This window comes from Rana temporaria, chromosome 9, assembly GCF_905171775.1.
Source record: "Rana temporaria chromosome 9, aRanTem1.1, whole genome shotgun sequence".
Classification (NCBI taxonomy): Eukaryota; Metazoa; Chordata; class Amphibia; order Anura; family Ranidae; genus Rana; species Rana temporaria.
In genome coordinates this window covers 95,912,472-95,937,065 of record NC_053497.1, presented here as the reverse complement: position 1 = coordinate 95,937,065, position 24,594 = coordinate 95,912,472, and the positions used below count along the sequence as shown (strand labels likewise).

The 24,594-nt window shown below is 43.2% G+C and overlaps 1 protein-coding gene across 2 annotated transcripts in view; it reads left to right on the top strand.

Annotated features, from left to right (window-relative positions):
- The window catches only part of GRIA3 (glutamate ionotropic receptor AMPA type subunit 3), a 405,232-nt gene that overhangs the window by 149,469 nt on the left and 231,169 nt on the right, over window positions 1-24,594 (top strand). For both annotated transcript variants that reach the window (XM_040323936.1, XM_040323935.1), the window contains exon 3: window positions 1,818-2,057. In XM_040323936.1, the coding sequence (XP_040179870.1) occupies window positions 1,818-2,057 (240 nt within the window). The remainder of the gene's footprint in view (window positions 1-1,817; window positions 2,058-24,594) is intronic.

Here is a 24,594-nt window from a genome sequence, read left to right as displayed (position 1 = left end):
TTCTACCTATTTTTGGTAAACAAATCGCAATAATCGTTTATCGATATAGCATTTTTATTAATAATTTTTTTTTACTACTAATGACGGCGATCAGCGATTTTTTTCATGACTGCGACATTATGGCGGACACATCGGACAATTTTGACACATTTTTGGGACCATTGTCATTTTCACAATGAAAAGTGCTATAAAAATGCACTGGTTACTGTGAAAATGACAATTGCAGTTTAGGAGTTAACCACTAGGGGGCGCTGTAGGGGTTAAGTGTGACCTCATATGTGTTTCTAACTGTAGGGGGCGGGGCGGGGCTGGACGTGTGACGTCAGTGATCGTCTATCCCTATATCAGGGAACAGACGATCACTGACACTGCCACAGTGAAGAATGGGGAAGGTGTGTTTACGCACACCTCTCCCCGTTCTTCAGCTCCTGTGACCGATCGCGATACACCGGCAGCGGGTCCACGCGGCGCGGTCACGGAGCTCCGGACTGGGTCGCAGGCACGCGCGACCCATGGCTGGGCACTTAAAGAAGACGTACCCATACGTGATTGTGCCCAGCCGTGCCATTCTGCCAACGTATATCGGCGTTAGGCGGTCCTTAAGTGGTTAAACTTAGTTTTTTTTTAACATTTCAGTTATTTCCTGTTTTCTTGCCTAGGTTAAAATGATGACATACATCCCATGAGTCATCATAGGCATTTCCTTTCTTTCACCATGAGGAGAGGAGAAGAGGTTTTCTCATCTAAGCACTCCCTCCTGTTTGCATGCCTGAGCTAAGGACAGATGGATTGCAAGTAAATGCTACATAAATCATCTGCCCTTACTTAAGATGGCCACCGCTAGAAAAGCTGGGGGGGGGGGGTTCAAAGTGATTTGAAAAACAAAAGAAAGCATGAAGTCACGGATTTATGGGTTAGTTTGCTTAGCATATTAAAAATTAACTAAATAGCGTTTTCAGTATGTGGTGCTTAGATACAATTTAGTTCCAGTTTAATGTAAAGGTGGACCCTTATGCGGAGCGATTGTTAGGAATCTAAAGCCTAAGCATTAGGTCATGTGATCCCCATTGAAGAGATCATCAGAGTTTAGACTGGCTGACCCTCCCCTTTAGCAGAGGTTATTTATTGAAACATATATGTAATAGCTCTTGTCATGGCATGTAAATCGACCCAAAATATCTATTTAGTATGACTAATATGACATATAATAATAATGACATGGCTAAAAATAAAAATAATGATAATAATGAAACAATAATAATAATAATAACAATAATAATAATAATAATAATAAGAGGATAAGAGGAGACATTTGTATAGCTGCCAGTGAAAGTGACTATACTGTAGACAGAAAGTCAGCTTTTTCTCAAATGGACATTTTGAATACATCATAGAACAATGTAGTTGCTTTTCTCATACATTTTGAATGTTAAACCCCTTCATGACCAAAGGCCGCTGAAGCCTACATGCCTAAAGCAAATATAGATAGCAGCCTTAGTATACATTGGTTAATTTGACAATACCGCTATGCCATATATGCCACCAATAATTGCACACTGATTTTTACAATCTTACACTGATTTGTACAATCTTAAAAATACTTTCTTGTTATTATACCCTTAACAGATTTTATATATATATATATTTTTTTTTCATTTAAATGCAGACGTCTAATATACTTTGCTAGTTGTTCTGTGTGATCTTACCATCTAGGAGCCAATTAGTTAAATAATTTCAAAGTGAATAATTAGACTGCATTACTGCTTTAGTTTTATACTTTTTACCCTCTTATTTATATTTTACTATTTTTATTCCAGTTTGCTCTCAGTTTTCCCGTGGTGTGTACGCCATCTTTGGGTTCTATGATCAAATGTCCATGAACACCTTGACGTCTTTTTGCGGAGCCCTCCACACTTCCTTCATCACTCCCAGCTTCCCAACAGATGCAGATGTTCAGTTCGTCATTCAGATGAGACCAGCACTTAAGGGACCTATCCTAACACTTCTAAATGATTACGAATGGCAGAAATTTGTTTACCTGTATGATACTGAAAGAGGTAAGGGGGCCTTTCTGACAGTTATGATTCTGATGTATATGTTTATGTATATGTTATTAGTGTACAGGACATGAAATTGCTACTATATATTAAGATACCTGTAGCACAAACTCTGTAAAACTATATATAGAGGTCAAATAAGTAATACAATGATTGTCATTGAGTTCTGTCAACTATTTCACTATTGGGTGATGATAGTGATGTTTGTGACCGCTGTATACCTCAGAAGATACCCTTGTTGTGCATTGGTGATCTTGAGGGCTGCCAATAGCCTTTTGTTAAATAAATACTCTTTCACAGCTGTAACTGATTTTCAAGTCCACTTGTGTAGAAAGTAATATCAATAATATAAAGGGCAAACCTAAAATAACAAAATGTTCATTATATATGGTTCAATCATTAAAGTCTCTCAGTTACTAATTATGCAACGTGCTCAGTGTGCAAAATAATCCACCAGCATAGTGCAATAATGAGTTCATCCACATTGCCTCTTGTATACAATCCAAGACCCTACCCCCTTAAAGAGGAAGTAAACCCCCTTGAAAAACCGGGGAAAAAAAGAACCTGCAAGAGAAAGGCATAATGAGCTAGTATGCATAGCATACTAGCTCATTATGTGGCACTTACCTTAGATCGCAGCCCCCGAAGTCCTCCTCGCCCCCCTCCACCGCCATGTCCCCTCGCATCTTCTTACTGTTATCTCTGCACCGGCACTGTGATTGGCCACAGCGGTGATGACGTCACTCCTGTGCATAGGCATGGGACCGGCATGGGACAAGGGGCCTATGCCGTTGTGTATGCCGCGCATGCGCCGTAGACATCGGCGCCTTTCATTTTAGTAAATATTCCCTAAACTGTGCAGGTTTAGGAGATATTTCTTGCACCTACAGGTAAGCCTTAATCTAGGCTTACCTGTAGGTGCAAGATGTGTGGTTGGGTTTACAACCACTTTTAAAGAAGGCCCGCACTCACCAGCGGTTTTTGTCTCTGTCAGGTTTTTTGGATATCTTCACTCCTAGAACTTTATATATACTCCAGCACTCCTCTGTTATCACAATCCTGTACCTTCTTTACCCTCCACATAGATCAGTATCACTCATTTTTGGAACTCAATACTCATGAAGATGAAAGAAAACAACTGCCATAGTGTAGTAACTTTTATTATAAAAACTGCTATTTACTATTACACTCACAAAGAAAGCCTTGTATTGAGACTTGGAAGTGCTGCTCCGGCGTGAGCTCCATGGGCCAGAAGTGACGTCACTTGAAGCCTCACCAACATGCATGTTATATAATTTTAGCCTATAGCATGGGTATTTTGTTTTTTTGAGCAGCCTGCTGTTCTCCAAAAATAAGAGTGGCCTCTTCTTTGAAAATATTTCACTGCAGCGTTCTGCTATGTCAGTAGAACTGTATATTTCAAGGCTCTTTGTTGCTTAATCATTTTACTACAAATGTATTATCAATTGTTATAACTACTCACATTTTCATTCTGTGGTGCAAATTAGAGGTGATCAATTTTAACCTACAGAACTAAACCATAGTAAAACATTAGTTAAAGAAGTCATTTTAGGCTGTTAAGGCTTTGCCACTCAGGTACAAAAAAAGGAGCTTCAATGGTCAGTTACTACAACTCCTTGTGCTTTTTGATTTCAAGACTCAGCAGAAAGTAGCAAAATCATTACTAAATTCTGATATAGTCGAATTTGCAAGTTTTTATTAAATTGCATCAAATGTATTAACACATGTAAACAAAGCATACATTGGAATGTCTTTTTCTCTTTAAATTGAGTGAGTCATAAAGCCAAATAGCTTTTACAGAAAACTGTTATAGACAGTTCCAACTCATGAGCCACCTGAAATCACCCTTTAAAAAGAAAGGCTCCTTTCATCTGTGACCTGAAATTTCATGTGCCCCATTTCATTCCTGATAGTCCCTTGAAAATGTCTAAGTGAAGGTTCTTTTTTTCAATATCATTACAATGCAGCATAGTGACCTGAAAAACACACATATATATATATATATATATATATATATATATATATATATAAGTTTATATTATTAAATCTACCAGTCATACAAATGAGACCTACACTATAAATAAATGCACAGATGTGAACAGGCCTTTAAAATACCCATAGTAGCTACTGTATTCCATTGGTCACCTGGAAGTTCTTGCTCCGTGGACCAATGATCACTTTAAAAGGTTAGCTGAACTTAAAAATGTACAATAATTGAACCATTTGAGTACAAAAGTAGGACAGCTGCTATTGCAAACTTGTTGTAATGATGCAAGCTCTAGGGCTGTTATGCTCATTTTGGTTCACTACCTGTGGAGCAGCTCATTTTTGATAAGTATAATCTTCTGCCCTGCATGCTTGTTCCAGGTGCAGGGATTTCACCAGTGGAGTCTCCAACAGACATAAGAAATTTTGGTCTGATTAATTCCTTCTATATCTGCCAAAAAAACAAATATACATTTTTAGTGGACTGTTGCTTTAAAATACTGAATCCACCTGGACATGTCACTAGTGTATCTAAACTATGCTATCCACTGTCTTAATTTCACATGAGATCATAGTAATGACACAAACCATAGGTTTGTGGTTACAACATGTATTTACATAATTAGTCAGGTTGAAAAAAGTCCATCTAGTTCAACCTATAAAAGGGAAAAAAATATATATCATACAATCCCATATACACAATCCTATACCCACAGTTGATCCAGAGGAAGGCAAAAAAAACAGCAAAGCATGATCTAATTTGATCCAGCAGGGGAAAAATGACTTCCTGATCCCCCGAGAGGCAATCGGATATTCCCTGGATCAACTTTACCTACAAATATTAGTATCCAGTTATATTATGTACATTTAGAAAATAATCCAAGCCTTTTTTATAGCAAGCTATTGAGCTGGTCAAAACCAGCTCTTGAGGGAGTCTATTCCACATTTCCACAGCTCTTACTGTGAAGAAACCTTTCCGTATTTGGAGATTAAATCTCCTTTCCTCCAGACGTAAAGAGTGCCCACTTGTCTTCTATGATAAGGTGAATAACTCAACACCAAGTTCACTATATGGACCACTTATGTATGTATACATGTTGATCATATCCCCCCTTAATCTCCTCTTCTTAAGAGAGAATAAATTCAGTTCCTCTAATCTTTCCACATATTAGTTTGGTTGCCTTCTCTGCACTTTCTTCAGTCCCCCGATATCCTTTTTATGAACTGGTGCCCAAAACTGAACTGCATATTCCAGATGAGGTCTTACTAATGATTTGTACCAGGCTAAAATGATATCTCTCTCTCTCTGGAGTGCATACCTCTCTTAATACAAGAAAGGACTTTGTTCACTTTGGAAATTGCAGCTTGGCATTGCATGCTATTATGAAGCTTATGGTCTACCAAAACCCCCAGATCCTTCTCCACTATGGATTCCCCCAGTTGTACTCCCCCTAGTATGTATGATGCATATTCTTTGCCCCCCAAGTGCATAACTTTACATTTATCAACATTAAGTCTAGGTTCACACTGACAGCGGGAATGAAATCACGATTTCATTCCCGCATGGCAGTCCCAACTTCTGGGGCAATTTAAGAGACATCTGTGCGGGTTTCTGCACAGATGTCTATTGAAACCACACCCCGAAGTCACCAAAATTAGAACAGGAACTACTTTTGGGAACTGGTGCAGCATGGCACCGATTCAGACAGTGCTGTTGTCGTCAACAGCCGCCGATTTGACATGCGATTTGACGTGTCAAATTGCATGCCAAATCTCTGCAATGTGAACCATCATTAACCTCATTTGCCACATAGTTGCCCAATTAAACAGTGCATTAGTAATCTGAGCCATCATTACAGTGTTGCTGTACACAAGTGATGGAGCACCGATGTGTTGTATTTTCAATACCACATTTGCAAGTGGATCAGCAGATTGCCTACCTACGCTGCAGTTTACCACTATTCATCTTTATTTATACTGTACCCTCAAATAAACATACGCTATGGGTATATAGATTTCACTTTACATTTATTTCTTCAGATTTACAGATCTGAAAAATACATACAATATGTAAGTGGTCTATTTTATGTTAATAACTCTATTTATTTAAAAGGTGCACTCTGCTACAAAAAATCCCTGTTCCATTTACTGTATTTCTGTTTGCTCATTCATACTCCTAGCTCCATCACTCTTGCTGCTTTGTAAGATATAATTTGCATAAACAACTTGCTGCAATCAAGCTTGTGACACAAAATGTTTGTTTTCTTAGAAAAAGAATGGGTCTATAATGAATGCAGTCATATTAAGTGTTTCTCACTGAATCAACAGCAATTTTCTTGACTTGGTTTCATTGCATTTTCTCTGCCATGTGTAAAACAGTGAATGCACCTTGATAGATTCAGCTGAGATGATCTATGTGTACAATTGGTGGGAGAGAGTCCATCAATTGTAATTAGCCTTTGTTTGTGGTGGATGGAATGTCAACGCATTTAGAATGTATAATGGGCTATTCCGTTGAAAAAGAAATATTTTGTGTAATCTCTGATAAGGCTGGAGGGCACAAGATGTTGCATCTCAACATTTCAGAGTTTGCAAGAAATATATTGAAGTATTTCTCTAAAAGAAGTAAATACACTATAATCATTCATGTAATGTATAATTTTATGAGATATTGAATTTTTGTCTTTCATTTATTTATGCAAATTCCCATTCATGTTTCCAGCTGCCGAAGCTTAAGCTTTAGTAAAGGATTGGGTGTTGGGGAGCAATAAAATTACCAGGAATTATGTTTTAAAACTAAAGCGGAACAGTTTTTTTCAACATGCTAGCATGCAATGATAGGTACTAACTTTTTTTGTGAGAAGTGGCTTTAGAAGTTCATTCATAAGGCTTCCTGGCATTCTTCAAGAGGACCTTTAATTCAGACCACTTATAGTTTGTCCTTGTATACAGCCTATTCAGCTATACTACAACATTTTTAGACAGAGTAGCATGCTGAACTCAGGATGAGCAGCCAGTTTGATCTAAACCCATGTCTGAACCAATTTTTGCTTTTTCAGAGGTTTAGCAAAAAGCCCAACTTAATGGGTAAACCTCCGGCTGCAGCGTAAATAGTAACATTTAGCAGGGGAACTACTGCTACTAAATGTGACTACTCCCTGCTCTGGGCACATAGTTGTTAGGGGGCCAGTGCCCGTTAACCACTCTGGACCAGTGGTTGTGGGGGGTCTGTGGGTGGGGTCTTAGCAAAATCTAGATTTCCAGAAACTGCCTCCTCATGTGAATGAGTAAGGGGTACAAAGTACCCCGACCTAATCACAAGAATTTGTAAATAAAGACACACTTTTTGACAAGTTGTTTATTTACATGGGAGATTTTCTATGATGTCATTGACCAAACATTGTCAAGTCCATATTTGGTCAATGACGTCCCCTAGGAGATCCCCTCCCCTTTGTTTACATTTAGTGGAGGGACCAAGGAGCTGTTAATAAATAGTGAGAAACACAATTGGACCTGTTGTTCATTGTGATACTTGTCAAAATGTCTTTACTTACTATTTATATTTTTTATGTGAATAGGGGTACTCATTACCATAGGAGGGGGCCAGCATGTAGCCCCCCGCCCCATTATATGTTTACCAGATTATGGGAGGACCTCCACCCACAGACCTCCACAGCCACTGAGCAGGGTTGTGGAGAAGAGGCCCTTGTTTTCTTTAACATGGGGACAAGGTGATTTGCTAAGGGTGCCCCCCAACAAGGTACCTTCCCAATGTTCAGGGTATGTGGACTGGTATGGTTCAGGAGAGGGAGGATGAGAAAATACTCCCATTTTTTCCGGTCCATCAAGGCTGCATTCTTGGATAAGGATCTGGTATGAATTTTTAGGGGCACCCTACACTTCTTGTGTGTTTTTTGCATAGAGTTAACACTAAAATCTATGCCAGACAATGCATATTGTCCCCTTTAACATCCATAACAGACCTTCATTAAGAATAAAAAGATAAGTTATGTGTTTTATGGAGAACCCCGCACTGGTTTGTTTTTAATTTTTTGTGGCACTCTCATTTACAATTGCCAAAGCAGGCAGGAGCTGTAATTTCCTGGCAATTTAAACAGGATGTTTTCCTTTGTAAATGTTAGTTTTGCTGTAGTAGATTGTATACATCATATTTCGGCTGCTCCCCTGACAGGGGGGGGGGGGTTGCGCTCATAACCAGCGCATTGACTCTCAGTGCAGACCCATCAAAGGGTGCCCACTAAAGCTCACCAGGGATACCCACTAGAGCCCACAAGGGATGCCAATCAGTGCCCATAACAAATGCCAATCTGTTCCCATCAGTGATTGCCTGTCAGTGCCTCTTAATCAGTGCCGCCCATTAGCACCTATCAGTGCCCATGAGTGCCACCTATGAGTGCCAATTAGTTCCGCCTATGAGTTCCCATCAGTGCCCACACATCAGTGCTGCAATTTAGTGCCCATAAATGCTGCTTATCAGTGCCACCTCATCAGTGTCCATCAGTAACACCTCATCAGTGCCCATCAGTGAAAAACTGAAGGAGAACAATTACTTATTTACAAAGTTTTATAACAGAAACAAACAAAATTATCAGTATTTTTTTATTTATTTTAAAAAACTGCGGTGATCAAATAGCACCAAAAGTAATCTCTATTTGTGGAAAAAAAAATTTTTTTTTTGATTGAGTACAGTGTTGCATGACTGCGCAATTGTCATTCAAAATGTGACAGTGCTGAAAGGGGGTGAAAGTGCCCTGTATTGAAGTGGTTTAGCATTAGTTAAATTGCTGTTTCCTGCCAAACAGAATTGTTTTTGCTTTTTTTTTGCTGTGGTACATGTTGCCCAGGACAGTGCCTTGCCCCATGCCATTTATTTCACAATCCCTTGTCTATTAGCCTAGAAAATGGCCTCTACAGATTCCTAACATTCTGCTCACATTGACTTCAATTGGGGTTCATATTTGGCACCTGAACATTGATAGTGCTCACAAAACCCACCCTGAACCACTATGGGCCATACCTGGTAGCAGAGCATGATATAACGAGGGGGGCCCCTCTTACACCTTTGACTCAGGGCCCCAATAGTGAATAGTGAACAGAAAAGTAAACAGAAGGTGCAGTAGTGCAGAGTAGGTGTCCATGCCAGGCAGTGTGATCACCAGAGGTCTTCAATAAAGCAGTCAGGGTAGCAGCTGGTGAGCAGCAGGCCAAAGCAGACTGATATTGGCAATGCGATGTGTATACTGGTAGCAGACAGTGGTCAAGCAGGCACAGCCGGTAGACAGGTCTGTCCTGGCAACAGCAAAAGGAATAGCAGAGTCAGGCAAGCCAGGTCATAAACTGGTAAAACAGATTAGGTACAGGGCACAGGCAGGAGAGTGGTCAAGGTACAGACCAGGACAGGAGCTGGTCAATGGAACAGTAGCAAATGGAGCAGGCAGAAACAGTGGTCAGAAGGCAAGCCAAGGTCCATACAGGCAGAGTTTAGGGAGCAGTCAGACAAGCCAGGTCAGTAATTGGAAACATAATACAGGATTACAGGTTCTCAGAACACAGAAGGCTGAAGACAAAGCAACACAGAACCAGAGCACTGGCTAAATTTAACTAACCCATTTGGTGCCTCTATCTGTCACAGGTGCACGTGAGCATGCTGACGACAAGTGTATGCACATGGAAGTACGCATTTGTGCATGCACAAATATTCGTACGCGCTTAAATATTAGCATGTGCACAATTCCTACATATATGAGAAGGAATGTGGATTAGCCTGTGAAGATGCACAGAAGTCTGCCCAGAAGAGCCACCCTTTCTACTGGCATGCCCATCTTGACACACTAGCTAAATCTCAGCCAAACCTCTGACCTAGAGTGACATGGATTTTACATCTAGCAATTTTAATTCTTAAGTTACACATACAAAGTAAATGATGTACTAAATTTGCTTCACCTCTGAAGGCAAGACCACTTTTCCCCAAAATATTTTTTTTGTAAAAGGCAGGGCATGATGATGTCACTTCCTCTGTCATGTGACAGTACTCAGGTCTATTGATAATCTTCTAGGCCCAAGCACTGTAACAAGGAAGCAGGTTACATGCTCTCTTTTACTTAGAATGCTGGATAGTGTCGCCAACTGCCCAAGCTATTGCTAGACTTGCCAGGCTTGACAAGTTTGGTGTACAATTGCAGCAAGTCTGCATTGCATGACTCCAGATCGACTTTCTTTGCAAACATTCTGCAAGTTTGCTGCAAGCTTTTTTTTTTTTAATCCAACAAAATTTTATTTAGTTTGCAGAGGTACAAAGTATGCAAGGTCCCCTTAACATTGCGGGGACAAAATAACAACAAAGGTTAAGACATCCAGTACTCGTTGAGTATTTATAGACAGGAGGTAGAGCCCCCTCCCCCCAAACCGTTTCAAACATCACCATCCCGCCAAGTAGCACCGTCCCCATCTCACCCCACATTGATGCCCAAAAGTCTATCCATCACAAGGTCTACCGGGGCTAGACCTGGCACATCCAGCCACTTTGCCCATAATTTCTCAAATTTGTGGGTATTACCCCTGTGTTGATACACCACTTTCTCCATCCTCAGCACCAGCCCAATATTATTAATCCATTCAGCCAGAGTCGGAGGAGCCTCAGCCCTCCAGTGAACCATAATGAGTTTCCTTGCTTGGAACAGAACCCTGTGTATCGCCTCTCTGTCCGCTTCCTCCCATTCGTACTCCTCCAGAGCCCCCAAGAGACAAGCCCTCGGGTCCTGTGGAAGAGCCACGCCAAATGTTGAATTTACGGTACTCACAACTCCCGCCCAATACGTGTGGAGCTTTGGGCATCTCCACAGCATATGGATCAGATCACCATGGTCTCTTTTGCACCTGGTACAGGTTGGATCAAGCTATGGATTCATCTTGTGGAGCCTGTGTGGGGTATAGTAAGTGCGCAGCAAAATATACAGTTGTGTGAGCCTCTGTGAAACATTCAGCGAGCATTTGCCTACTGCCTGAAAGATTTCTTCCCATTGTTCCCCATCCAGCTCACCCGCATCCGGCTCCCATCTTTCCCGTATCTTCAGGGGATGCTGCTTCATCACGTACTGTAGCAGAATGGCGTAGCACTGAGAAATAAAGCCTTTTGATGTCCCAGCATCCCCCAGAAGATCAAAAGCAGGGGTCGGCGACAGGCACCACTCAGAGGAGCGACCCTGTGCCGCCACTGCGTGCCTCAACTGCAGATAGGAGAAGTGCATAGTCTGGGGCAAGCCAAATGCCCCCTGTAGTACAGAGAACGTGCGGAGCACCCCGTTACTGAATATGTGTGTGAGGTGTGTGATACCATACTGTTTCCACCTGGCCCCGGACTGCAACTTGGCCAATTCAGTGTATGTGCCGTTCTGCCATATAGGGCTGTATTTCGTGTAACCCTCCGCGTTTTGAACGTACTTGACCTTATTCCATACCTTCTGGATTAAACTAAAAGTGGGGAGCTTCTTGTGCGGTTTAGCAAAGGCTTGCGCCTCCAATGCCTCAGGGATCGGTCTTCCGCCCACGGGGGGGTGCTCCATAAGCTTCTGAGCCGAGGATCTCACCGCCGGCCGAAACATACCAGCCAGCTGCTGCATCTGAGCCGCCAAATAGTACAGCCAGGGGTTTGGCAACACCAATCCCCCGCCGTCTTTAGGTCTCTGCAGGTGTTCCAGTTTAATCCTAGGCGTCCTATCTTTCCATATGAGATCTCGGAAAATACTATTTACTGTATGAAAAACCTTCAGGGGTATAACCATGGGGGTGTTGTGTAGAAAGTACAACAGTTGCGGCATGAGTATCATCTTAATAAGATTCACCCGGCCGGCAACCGACAGGAGTAGGGCCTTCCAAGTCTTAACTTTGTCTCTAAATTTCAGAAGTAGGGGAGAGATATTTAGATGGATGAAATCCCGTGGCCTAGCAGTGATCTGTACTCCCAGGTACTTAAAGGACGAAGTAACGGGTATGGGGCATACGGGGTTAATTATTTGCGTATCGTCGCCATCTAACAAAAGTAGTGACGATTTTGCCCAGCAAACCAGAGAATCGTCCAAACTCTGTAATTGCCACCATAGCTTCCCTGAGGGAGGGATCCGTGTCACCCAATAGAAGGAGAGTGTCATCAGCATATAGCATCACTTTTTCCTGCATGTCACCATAGCAGAATCCAGTGATGCGGGGGTTAGCTCTAATACCAATGGCCAACGGCTCGATAGCCAAGGCAAAGAGTAGGGGGGACAGGGGACATCCCTGCCGCGTCCCCCTCCTCAGTGCAAAGCTCCCCGACAAAGAGCCAAATGTCCGTATCGCCACTTGCGGCTGACTGTACAGCAGCCGCACCCAGGAGATATAAACAGGGCCAAATCCAGATTTGTGAAACACGGTCCAGAGATAGTTCCAATCAATGCTATCAAAGGTCTTTGTAGCATCTAAGGACAGCAGTGCCCTACTACCCATATTATCCGCCCGTGCTTGCATGTTAAGGAACAGCCTCCTCAGATTAACCACCGTGGACTTATTGGGCATGAACCCAGCCTGATCCCCATGAACCAAGGAAGTCACCACCCCATTCAGCCGAATGGCGAGCACCTTGGCCAGTATCTTAATGTCACTCTGTAATAGGGAGATGGGGCGATAAGCCCCCGGGTCCACGGGATCCTTGCCTGGCTTGAGCAACAGTACTATGTTTGCTTTGGACATTGAAGGGGGCAAAGTCCCCCCCTCCCTGGCGCTGTTAAAGACTTTTAGAAGTTGTGGCAATAACACCTCGGGATACTGTTTGTACACTTCCATGGGCAACCCGTCCTCCCCCGGGGCTTTACAGTTAGGGAAAGCACTGACTGCCTCCTGTAGCTCCTCGACAGTGATTGGTTTTTCTAACAGGGTACGTTGGCTATCAGACAGCTCCGGGAAGACCATTTGGGCTAAATACATCTCTAGATCCTCCTGGGTGTACATCGTGCCAGAACTGTACAGGGTCTCATAGAAACCCGCCAGTTCCTGCATAATCTGGTCTGGCTGAGAGACTACCCCTCCTGACCCTGATCTTATAGCCCCTATCGCAGGTGAGCGTTGATGGGAGTTTGCAATCCGCGCCAATAAAACGGACGGTTTTCTCACCCTCCTCAAAGAACGCCTGCTTAGCAAAGAACCTCTTCTTCTCAGCCAACGAGGAGAGCAATTGCTGGTAGGCAGACTGAGCAGCCTGCCAGGCCTCCCTGGTCAGGTCAGAAGGATCAGCGACATATGCCCGCTCCATTTCCTGGACCCTGTTCTCCACTTCTATCAGTAGTGCAGCAGAGGCCCTCTTCACCTCATTCACTCCCCTTATAAGCAGGCCCCGAAAATACGCCTTGAAAGCATCCCAGTTTAACACATTCAGCTCCATTCCTTCCCCAGCAGCAAAATACCTTCGTATGTCCTCCTCTATTTCCACATGGGATCTTATCAGCTTCAGCCAAAAGGCATTCAGCTTCCATGGTGCCTTAACCAGGCTCCCCTGCGGTGCCACGCAGAGCTGCACCACCAGGGCAGAGTGATCAGACACACTGCAGGGTCTGTGTGATAGGTCCGCTATCAATGGAAGCATGCTCGAGTTTCCCACCCCAGGTCTATTCTGGATAGGCATCCATGCGTCTTCGAAAAGCACGTGAACTGCCTGACCCCGGGATTACGGTGCCTCCAGATGTCCACCCAGCCCACCTCTTGCAACAACCGCGCCAGGGGAGTACTCCTAGCGAGGGCAGAGGGACCAGGGCCCGGGTGTCTATCTGCCACCTGGTCTAGACAACAGTTAAAGTCGCCAACCACGAGCAGCGGAACATCCGGCCTACCATCCAGAAAAGAGAGGAGGAGCCGGAGCACCGCTGCCGTGAACGGCGGAGGGATATAAACACATGCCAAGACACATATCAAATTACCCATTTTGCAATGAATAAACACATAGCGACCTTCTGAGTCTATAACACTGTCAATTTCCTGGAAATCCAGAGCATTGTGCACTAGTACACTCACCCCCCTAGAAAAGGAGGTGTGTGTAGAGTGATATGCCTTACCCACCCACCTGTATTTCAAAAAGCACACAGTTTCCGCTGTCAGATGCGTTTCCTGAAAACAGATCACCCCTGGTAAAAATTTCTTCAAACACATAAATAGCATTGTGCGTTTCAGTGGAGAGTGCATACCCCTCACATTCCAGGATACAATAGATACCTTAGCCATGTGTATCTTCCACTATCATCAAAAAACAGTATACTAGAAAGCAAACATATGTAGACTGGCCCCTCGTTTGGGAGATAGGGCCCCCCCCATACCTGTCCTGTCCTGCACAGTTTCTCGCACAAGGGCTGAAGGCCCAAGTCTGGTGTGTTGTACCTCTTTCTTTGTATGGTGGCTGAAAAGATTAAAGTTAGTAAAACTTGTGGACCGAACGGGTCCTAAAACATCCTGGACCGCCAACAGGGCGGTTTCAACACTTTGTGCGACTAATCGTCGACTTACTCCAGTCACATCAACCATCAGCACAGTACACTTTACGTTAAGGTCAGCTCTTCTCGCTTTGTGTCGCCAATCATTGTGTCCCCCGGCCAAAGGGAAAAATAAAAAGATTCAATCAGGTAAAAAGTAGGGGATCCCCCCTAAAAAGAAAAAAGAAAAAGGGCCAACCGTTGAAGCATAATAGCTCTTCCAACATGTGCATACTAGGTGCCTGGAGGCAAAACAAAAGATATAAACTGGGACAAACTTGCACATGTCTCACTCCCCTTCCTCCTGCACTCGGCGTTGCAAAGATTGCTCGTTTCGATCCAGCCATGACATGGCCTCCTTGGCAGATTCAAAGAACTGGGCTTGACCCCGCACCACCACCCGGAGCTTCGCAGGGTAGAGCATGGCATATGGAAGTTGCAGAGCTCGCAGCCGCCGTTTCACATCAAAGAATTTGGCCCTGCGCCTCTGTACCTCTTGTGAGAAGTCCGGGTAGAAGGACACCCGGACGCCGTTGTGTTGTATATTCGCTCGCTCCCGAGCCTGGCGCAGCACCGCCTCCCTGTCCCGGTAGTGAAGTAGTTTCGCCAGGATGGATCTAGGGGGGCCCCCCTGTTGTGGTGGGCGCGAGGGTACTTGGTGGGCCCTTTCCACTGCAAAAAATGGCGACAGTGCATTTTTGCCAAAAAAGTTCAATCAGCCAGTTCTCCACAAACATGGTGGGGTCCTTGCCTTCCACCCTCTCAGGCAGACCCACTATACAAACGTTGTTTCGTCTGAGACGGTTCTCCATATCTTCCACCCTGTCATATGCGTCCCTAGCCATCTGCAAGGCAGCTCTGGTGTCCTGGGCCATGGGCTGCATCTGGTCCTCCACCTCACTGACTCTGCTTTCCACGGCAGTAGTACGTTCGCGGATTTTCTGCATATCCTGCCTCAGCAGTCCAAAATGTTCTTTCAGTGTGTCCACAGAAGCTGTACACTTGTTTACTGCTTTGAGTATATCAGCCAGAGTGGGTTGCGCAGCATTCGCAGCCTGTGTATCTGCGGCCTGCTCATCCTCAGGCCTAGGGCCAGCTTGTTCCCTGTCCTCCTCCTCCCCCCAGTAAAGTGGGACAGTGTCCTCCTGTGCTGAGGGCCTAGTGTGGGGCGCATCACCCGAGCAGGACGGTTGTTCCGGCCCCCCCGTCCCAGTCATCTTCTGGGCATAATAAAGCATGTCCCTGGGGGGGTCCTTACCCTGGGTCTTAGCAGTCTTGCTTTGTTTGGGCCCCGTTTTGTCCGCCCCACGAGGCGTCCCCTTCACAGCCAGCGCGGCGGCGCCATCTTGGATCTCCATCCCTGCTGCCTCCGACTGTCCTTTTGCGGGTCATCCCCCTGGTGCAGAACGCCGGTGGTGGTACCGCTGTGATCCTGGGAGCACGGGCTTCCAGCATATGGTGGTGTCAAACCGGAATCGTGGCCGGGGGAGGATCGATACCGGATCAGCGCCGGGAGCTATGAGAGATGCGTCCTCTCACATGCCTGTCCTGGCCACGCCCCCTTGCTGCAAGCTTTAGTTTAGTTATGTTGTGCAATAGTCATTCCGCCACAGGAGTCATTTTGACTTGCCAAGCTCTTTCTGTAGACTCACCACTGCAACTTTGCTCTTGCTAGAGATTTGCCACACAAATTTTCTACAAGTTGGAAATGGGTCAACTAGAACTTGTGCTTTAAGTGCTATTCAAGTGTACAATGTGCCAAGGGAAATGTGCAGCAAGTTAACAAGACTTACAATTCAACACTGCCACAAATTTGTAGCAAGTTATCCTTGTTATCTGGGGTTCTCCAGAAACAAGGTGCTCAGGCAAGATGAGTATAAAGCCAGCCATACATAGATCAAAATTCCACTGGTTCAGCATAGACCAGCCAAATTTCAATCCATGTATGGACAGGGTAGCTGTACAAAAGCCAATAAAAGGAACTACTTAATTTCCCCAAAAAATAGGATGTTTGGCATGAATCTGTTAATACATTAAACAGATCACAGTTATAATATTACCCTGGCTCATGCAGAGACACATACCTGTCAGTAAACTTGATTTCAGAAAGAAAACAGTCAGAGGAAGAAGGGATGTTTGCTGAGGAGTCCCAAGGCTCTTTAAAGCATCTCTGTACTGTATCTTTAAAGTGGATGTAAACCCTATTCATTAAATTTGACCAATTTGACTTGGGCACATATATCTGTAGTGTTTGCTTATCTCTCCAAAGCCATAAGTCCCATGTCTTTCTGCTGCTCGGTACTTCTGTTATTAACATGATATCTTCTGACAAGCTCTCCGACAACCGAGATAAAACCAGCCTGAAATTTGTTTTCTGGAATGGTGCATAGAAATAGATTAGCAGACAGCTGGTCTTTTCACAGCACAGCTCTGCACATTCCTTTCATCTTCTGCCTAAGTGGAGAGGGGGTGTGTGCCTTTCCTCCAATCAGCTGGCACACAGCATATTTCAAGAATCCACACCCAGTGGTGAAACAGGAAGAGAAAATTCTAACACGATGTGCACTTTCTAAACAGATAAAACTTATGTAGGGAGATTTGTTTAATCTCTCTGTATCATCTGAGACTGTTCACTTCAATGAGTATACTGTATGTGAGGGTTTACATCCACTTTAACCACCTTAATACGGGGCACTTTCACCCCCTTCCTGCCCAAGCCATTTTTTAGCTTTCAGTGCTGTCACACTTTGAATGAGAATTGCACAGTCATCCAATGCTGTACCCAAATGAAATTTTAGAATTTTTCCCCCACCAATAGAGCTTCCTTTTGGCGGTATTTGATCACATCTGTGGTTTTTATTTCTTGCATTATAAACAAAAGAAGAGTGACAAGTGTGAAAAAAACACAGTGGGCCAGATTCACAGAGAGCGGCACACATTACGGCGCTGTAGCGCAAACAATGTACGATATGCCAACGCAGCGCAGAGAGGCAAGCATGGAATTCATCAAGCCAGTGCTCCCAACGCTGCGCTGGGTTTCGAAGGCGTACGCCGGCGTAGGTGGAAGTGGGCGTGAGCCATGCAAATGAGGCGTGACCCCATGCAAATGATGGGCTGAGCGCCAGACAGATACGTATCACGAACTGCGCATGCACCGAGACGTGGACGCATCCCCCTGCGCATGCTCACAACCACGTCGGAACAACTGCCTAAACTATGCCGGATCACTGCGTACGGCGTGAACGTAACCTACGCCCAGCCAGACACGTCCAACGCAAAATACGCCGGCTTGTGTTCCCTGGTGCAGACCTTTTCATGTCTGCTGCTGGGTTACACCTCCTTTATGGGGAATAACTTTACGCCGGACGTACAACTTACGCGCACTGCGGCGGGCACACGTATGTTCGTGAATCGCCGTATTTCACGTATTTCAATGGGAGCGCCACCATGCGTCCAGCCTAAATGTGCGCCCACCCTACGCCGGCATAGGCAAGTTGCGGGATGAAGCCTGTTTTTAGGTGCATCTTAGTTTGTGGGTCCGATGCACAGATACGACGGCGCACATTTGCACTTACGTCGGCATATCTTGTTATACGTCGGCGTAAGTGCTTTGTGAATCTGGGCCAATATTTTTTACTTTTTGCTATAATAAATATCCATTTTAAAAAAATCACAATAAGCGTGTATTAATTGGTTTGCGCAAAAGTTATAGCCTCTACAAAATAGGGGATACATTTATAGCATTTTTATTATTATTTTTTTACTAGTAATGGCAGTGTTCTGCAATTTTTATCATTACTGCGATATTGCGGCAGACATATCGGACACTTTTGACACTATTTTGGGACCATTCACATTTATACAGTGATCCGTGCTATAAAAATGCATTGATGACTGTATAAATGTGACTGGCAGGGAAGGGGATAACATTAGGGGATGATCAAAAGGTTTAATATGTGTCCTAGGGAGTGATTCTAACTGTAGGGGAAGGGGACTCAGAAGGGGAGTAGTCCGATCGGTGTTCCTCTGTACAAGGAACACACCATCGGTCTCCTCTCACCTGACAGGACGTGAATATGTGTGTTTACACACACAGAACCACGGTCCTGTTTCATTACTGGGCAATTGCGGGTGCCTGCCAGACATCACGGCCGGGAAGGCGAGGGCGTCATATTATGCCCGCCCACAACAAGAGCCACACTGTCCAGCCCTCATTTGATGGCCGGTGGGCGGCAAGCGGTTAAGCATTGTGGAGAAATTCAGCTTCAAAATACACACTTGACTTTTTTCTTGGCAGGTTGCCAGCCCATGTAAACACAAAGCAGATGGTTCTCAACTGTTAGAAACCATCTGAATCCTAACTTCAGAGTCTTTATTGTAATTTTTGAGAATTATTAACTTTACATTGAAAACAGAGGTCAGATATCTATTGTGTTAAAGGTCCTTAAAGGAATATGTTAACAGTATAGTGACCATAGTTTTGACAGTGGTGTGAAGATGCACGTACCAACATAAACAAAAAAGGATGTTTATAAACATACATTAGGAATAACTGTTCCCTCTAGTTGTCATTTTATTACAATAGCTAATAGGGGGTGGTTAAGCACATCCCATAAGACCAATAAGCCAAATAGGACCAATAAGCCAAATAAGACCCCCATCCCTTCTTGACATTCCCCTCCAGCCCATTATGCAGGGTCTTTTTTTCTACCTTGGGAAACAGCTTACAATCACCTTACCCCTCGCTGGCATTAAACTGCACCTGGAAAAGGTGGATCTTCACTGGCCGATCACCTACCACCTCACTTGCAATGAGGTCTCTCACCTCTTCTGCATTATGAGAGGACCCTGCTGATGGACAGCCAATAGGAAGTGCCCAGGTCACGCAGGAAGTGAGGTTAGAACCTGAAGAAGGACTTGGTCTGATATAAACAAAGGAAGACAAAAGACTTGGGACTGAAGGATCATGTGATCATGGCTTTAGATAAGTAGAATGGGCAGATCGAGTTGGGTTTTTATTGTTTGTTTTTTTACTACAAGCCAAAAATTAGAATGGGGTGCGGCAGGGGGATTATAATTATTATTACTTCAGTAAGCTGCATATGCTTTAACCCTAAGTTGTTATCCATTCGTCCTGATACTACATAGCCTTTCGCTAATTACAATAGGCAGGTTTTGCAACCTTTTCACTTTCATACTAATTAAACACAAAGCAATTTATATAAAACACCTCATACATACATTCATATTAACATTGTATAACAGGAACTGATTTGTAATGTAAATGTATATTCATGAATGTGGAGTTCAACAAGACCATTAAAACTAACTGAAGACAATGGTATCTAAATGGGGTTAAGCTGTAATATGGTTAACTATCGCTTTGTGCATTCAGGTCTCGGTTTAACAAGTCCTTGTGGAATGTATTTGTGGATTGAGCAAGAATGACATGGTATATGTTATAATCTATAACAGTTTGAGAGAGATCAGAATGAACAATGGTTAAGATAGATCAGAAGCACAATGAGCAATGCAAGTACATTTTTTGCCTGGACAATGAAAATTACATATGCTTTTATGACTACAAATCATTCAACTTAATGCAAATATGTAAAGTAAATACTGGAGGAATTTTACAGTTGTGTATTTGAATATACACCACTTAAGGGTCAGCTTTATTGGTATACCCTGAAAGCCTTAAAAGGTATAGGTATAAAACTTAGATGCATTGCACTTTACCTAAAACCAATTAAGCATGTCAGTCTGATGTTGTTTGGTGGCACGCAGCCCCCTCACTCCTTCTTTGCAACCCTCAGCTGTTTTACGGATTTAAACTGAATGAGACTCCAGCTGTCCTCTAATTGATAAAGACTTCACTTGCTTGATAAAGGCATTTTGCAGCTGAATATTTCAGAAAATGTTTTATGGACCCCTTTTCTGGAATAAATTGCTGCAAGTTACAATTATCTTTATGATGTTAATTACCAAAGCGGTACAATTTTTTTTAATTAACTACATGTGGCCCTTAGCAGACATAACATGGCCCATAGAAGATTACTTCCACTCAGTTTGGTCCAATGTTTCATTGGCATTTGACATGCCTGCATTAAGCATATCCTGATGCCTGAGGGCCAAAAGAGTTAATTTAACCAAATATATGAGCTAATCTAAACCCAGTAGGCAACCCCTTTCAGCAGTGACACTACAACCTGGTTTGGTCTGTTGTTTCCCCTAAACGAATCCCCCTGATTAGGTTAGAGAAGCCCAAGTTGATCAAAAAATGTGTTACTTAATAAGCAGTAAGTAATATTATGAATTCCCCTTACGCAATATCCCCTTGACCATACAACAGATCTTGCTGCTGCTCAGTTTTTTTTAATGGCTTGATTTACTAAAAGGAAGTGAATATATATATCAAATCAATTGCTGGGGAATTAAAAAAACAGAAGTTCTACAGCCCATGCTCACACACTGCAGTTCACCTTACTTCACACCTTACCAATTAGGCCTAATCTTTTTTTTAAATGTTATTGTAATACAATATAACTTCCTTGTTGTTTCATCCAGAAGGAGTTACATAAAAACAGTAGGACTGCAATTTCTGAATTCTCTGAAAATGCTTGTTCTCTATATTTGGTGCTTTCTGAGTCACTGACCCAGAGCAGGAATGCAGCAAGCAAAGTAGGAGTAAAGTAAGAACTCTGATCTATATACATGTTTCAAGTCAATAATACAGTATTTAAGCCATTGGATTAACATTACAGCCAGAGAGCTAGCATTTTCAAAACTAGAGGTCAGCATTAGCAACCTCAATACTTCATACAGTGGTAATTTTTAAAACCCAGATCCAGGCTAAACTTATTTTTTATAAGTATCCCCTAGGTGCTGTGAAAAGAAAAACATGTTCTGGCTACACTACTCATCTTTGTACTAGAGTTGTCCTTTGCAGTACCTCTTGTGGGTTACAGACCTCAGTTTTCCTAAAAAATCTTTTTAACTCAACCTTAAAGACTGGTAATGCTAAGGTAAAGTTGCCAGGTCTTCAAAATGAAATTTTTGGACACCTTACCAACCACACCCACAAATTCCACCTCAACTTTGGAGCCACATTGACAAATTAATGCCCCTATTCCCTGAACCAATTAGTCACAGACTTTTGGAGGAAGAGGCAGGCATTGACAATATAAATACAGAACAGACACATCAAATAAGAGGCACCAAGATATGCATTCTTGGCTAGGAAGGATGCCATGTCAAAAAGAAAACTCTGGCAGCATGACCAATATGGTGGGTGTAACTTTATGGTGTATGGCTTGTAGTGTAGGGGAAAAAGAGTGTTCCCGTTTTCCCAGTTCAAGTACTGTTAGTGCAAATAAAAAGTATCAAGAACAGTATTCGGATTTGTTGTAGCTTCAATTAGAATCTTGGCATTTTGGCACAGTACAGGAGTCATTACTAAGTAAGACAGAGTTCAGGGGTCCATAGAAAGAGAGTTCAAAGGTCAGTAGTCAGCAATGGCTAGTTTGAGGGTTAGAAGTAAATGTTACAAAGTATAGGGGTTAGCAGTAAGTAATGCAGAGTTTAGAAGTTAATAGTAAGGTAGAGAGCAAGGGTCAGTAGTAAATAAGACAGAGTATAGTAGTCAGTAGTAAATCACACAGATTTCAGGGGTCAGTAATAAGTAATGTAAAGTGCAGAGGTCATCAGTGTAGCAGCCTCCTAGGGTAGAATGCTAGGTAAATTTCATTTTTGGCTCCTTCTGTAAGCAAGTGATTGTTTGGTCTGGTCTGTTTATAGTTTCACAGGCCAGGGGTTTGATTGCTTTCCCCTGCCTCTAGAAGAAGCTTCTAGAGCTTGGGGAGGGAGAATTAAAACAACCAGCCTAAATATTTATCAGGGCCTAGCAAATCCCCGGGGAGGTGTGCCCAGATGGCGGTTAGGCCGCTCATAAATAGTCTGAAGTCCAGAAGAGACTGTCTTTCCCCAAAAAGAAGAGTTCTCAGCCAACGAGTTCAGTATTCACCATTGCTTAAGGAGAAGACTGTCCTCTAATTGCTAAGTACTAACTGTTTCTGAGTATCCCTTGCCCTAATCTGTCTCCTGTTACAAGTTCTGCAAGCAATAAATAAAAAAAAGACAAACCTCTAGACTATTTATTGGAGTCAGAATAAATGGACTGTTGCTTGAGTGACTAGCAGGCCTCTCTATTCAATAGAAACAGTAAAAATCAGCAACCCCCGCGAGTAGCATGACTGCCCACTTGCCAGTTAAAGGAAAAGTCCAGCCTAAGTTTGTTTGACTGGGCTTCCCCTATGGGTCACAGGAGTGCAACTAGTTTTGCATTTCTGTGACCCGTTTTCAGCAGAGTGCGGACTGAAGTTGGCTGTCTGCTGACGTCACAGGAATCAGTCCAGGCACAGAGTCGGGATCCTCCAGGTGCCTGGACTAACACCTATCTTAGCCTCTTAGAGAGCCACCCCACAGCTCAGCGCTCCAGTGGGCGAGGTGGGAGCAGAGCAGAGAGATGCTGATTGACAGTCAGAAGCTCTCTGCTCGGGATCTGTGAGAAGCGAGCCATCGGCAATGTTCGATCACTCCGTTCTCAGTGCAGAGGCACTGGGGGAGAGATGCAGCATGGGACCGATGCTGCATCCACCTAAATAAGTATGATGGGGTAAAAGTCTGAAACCCATACTTTTCTTTTTAAGTAGCACAGTGCCGAATAGTAAAACATGCTGTGGTTATGAAAGGGGTAAAATCTTCAAATTGCTCCCACTGCCTCAGCAAAGCCTGGGAGAGGGGGGACTCAGATAAGTGAGGAGGCATAGTTACATAGTTGCATAGTTAGTCAGGTTGAAAAAAGACACAAGTCCATCCAGTTTAACCACAAAAAAATAAACAGACTAAATAAAAAACATAGTACAATCCCATACACCCAACTCCATACTCACAGTTAATCCAGAGGAAGGCAAAAAAAACAGCAGAGCATGATCCAATTTGCTACAGCAGGGGGAGAAAATCCTTCCTGATCCCCCGAGAGGCAATCGGATTTACCCTGGATCAACTTTACCTACAAATCTTAGTACTCAGTTATATTATGTACATTTAGGAAAGTATCCAGGCCTTTCTTAAAGCAATCTACTTGTCCTCAGTGTTGACCATAAAGTGAATAACTCAACACCAAGTTCACTATATGGACCCATTATATATTTGTACATGTTGATCATATCCCCCCTTATTCTCCTCTTCTCCAGAGTGAATAAATTCAGTTCTTCTAATCTTTTCTCATAGCTGAGCTCCTCAATGCCTCTTATTAGTTTGGTTGCCCTTCTCTGCACTTTCTCCAGCTCCCCAATATCCTTTTTGAGAACTGGAGCCCACAACTGAACTGCATATTGCAGATGAGGTCTTACTAATGATTTGTACAGGGGCAAAATGATATCTCTCTCTCTGGAGTCCATACCTCTCTTAATACAAGAAAGGACTTTGCTCGCTTTGCAAACCGCAGCTTGGTATTGTATGCCATTATTGAGCTTATGATCTACCAAAACCCCAGATCCTTCTCCACTAGGGATCCCCCCAGTTGTACTCCCCCTAGTATGTATGATGCATGCATATTCTTAGCCCCCAAGTGCATAACTTTACATATATATATATATATATATATATATATTAATATATATAAAACATAACACTTATGCAGTAGGGGCAGCAAGAAAGGGGGAGGGACATGGAATCCGGATGGGACTTTATGCAACCAATCAAAATTGATTTTTACTAAAGTTGGATCAGCACAGATTTAATTCAATTTAGCTGCTATGTGTTTTGCTATTAAGAATTAACACTCTTTATTGTATAAGTCCAACACAATCAGCCTGTCATACGTCTAAATCATTGACAGCCTAAGCTTGGTCTGGGTAGTCCTTTCCTAAGCTCATTTTATATATTGTGTTCTGACACAGGTTTAATGTTTGTAATGCTATTATTTATTTTTATTATGTAATCTCTTTTTTTAACTT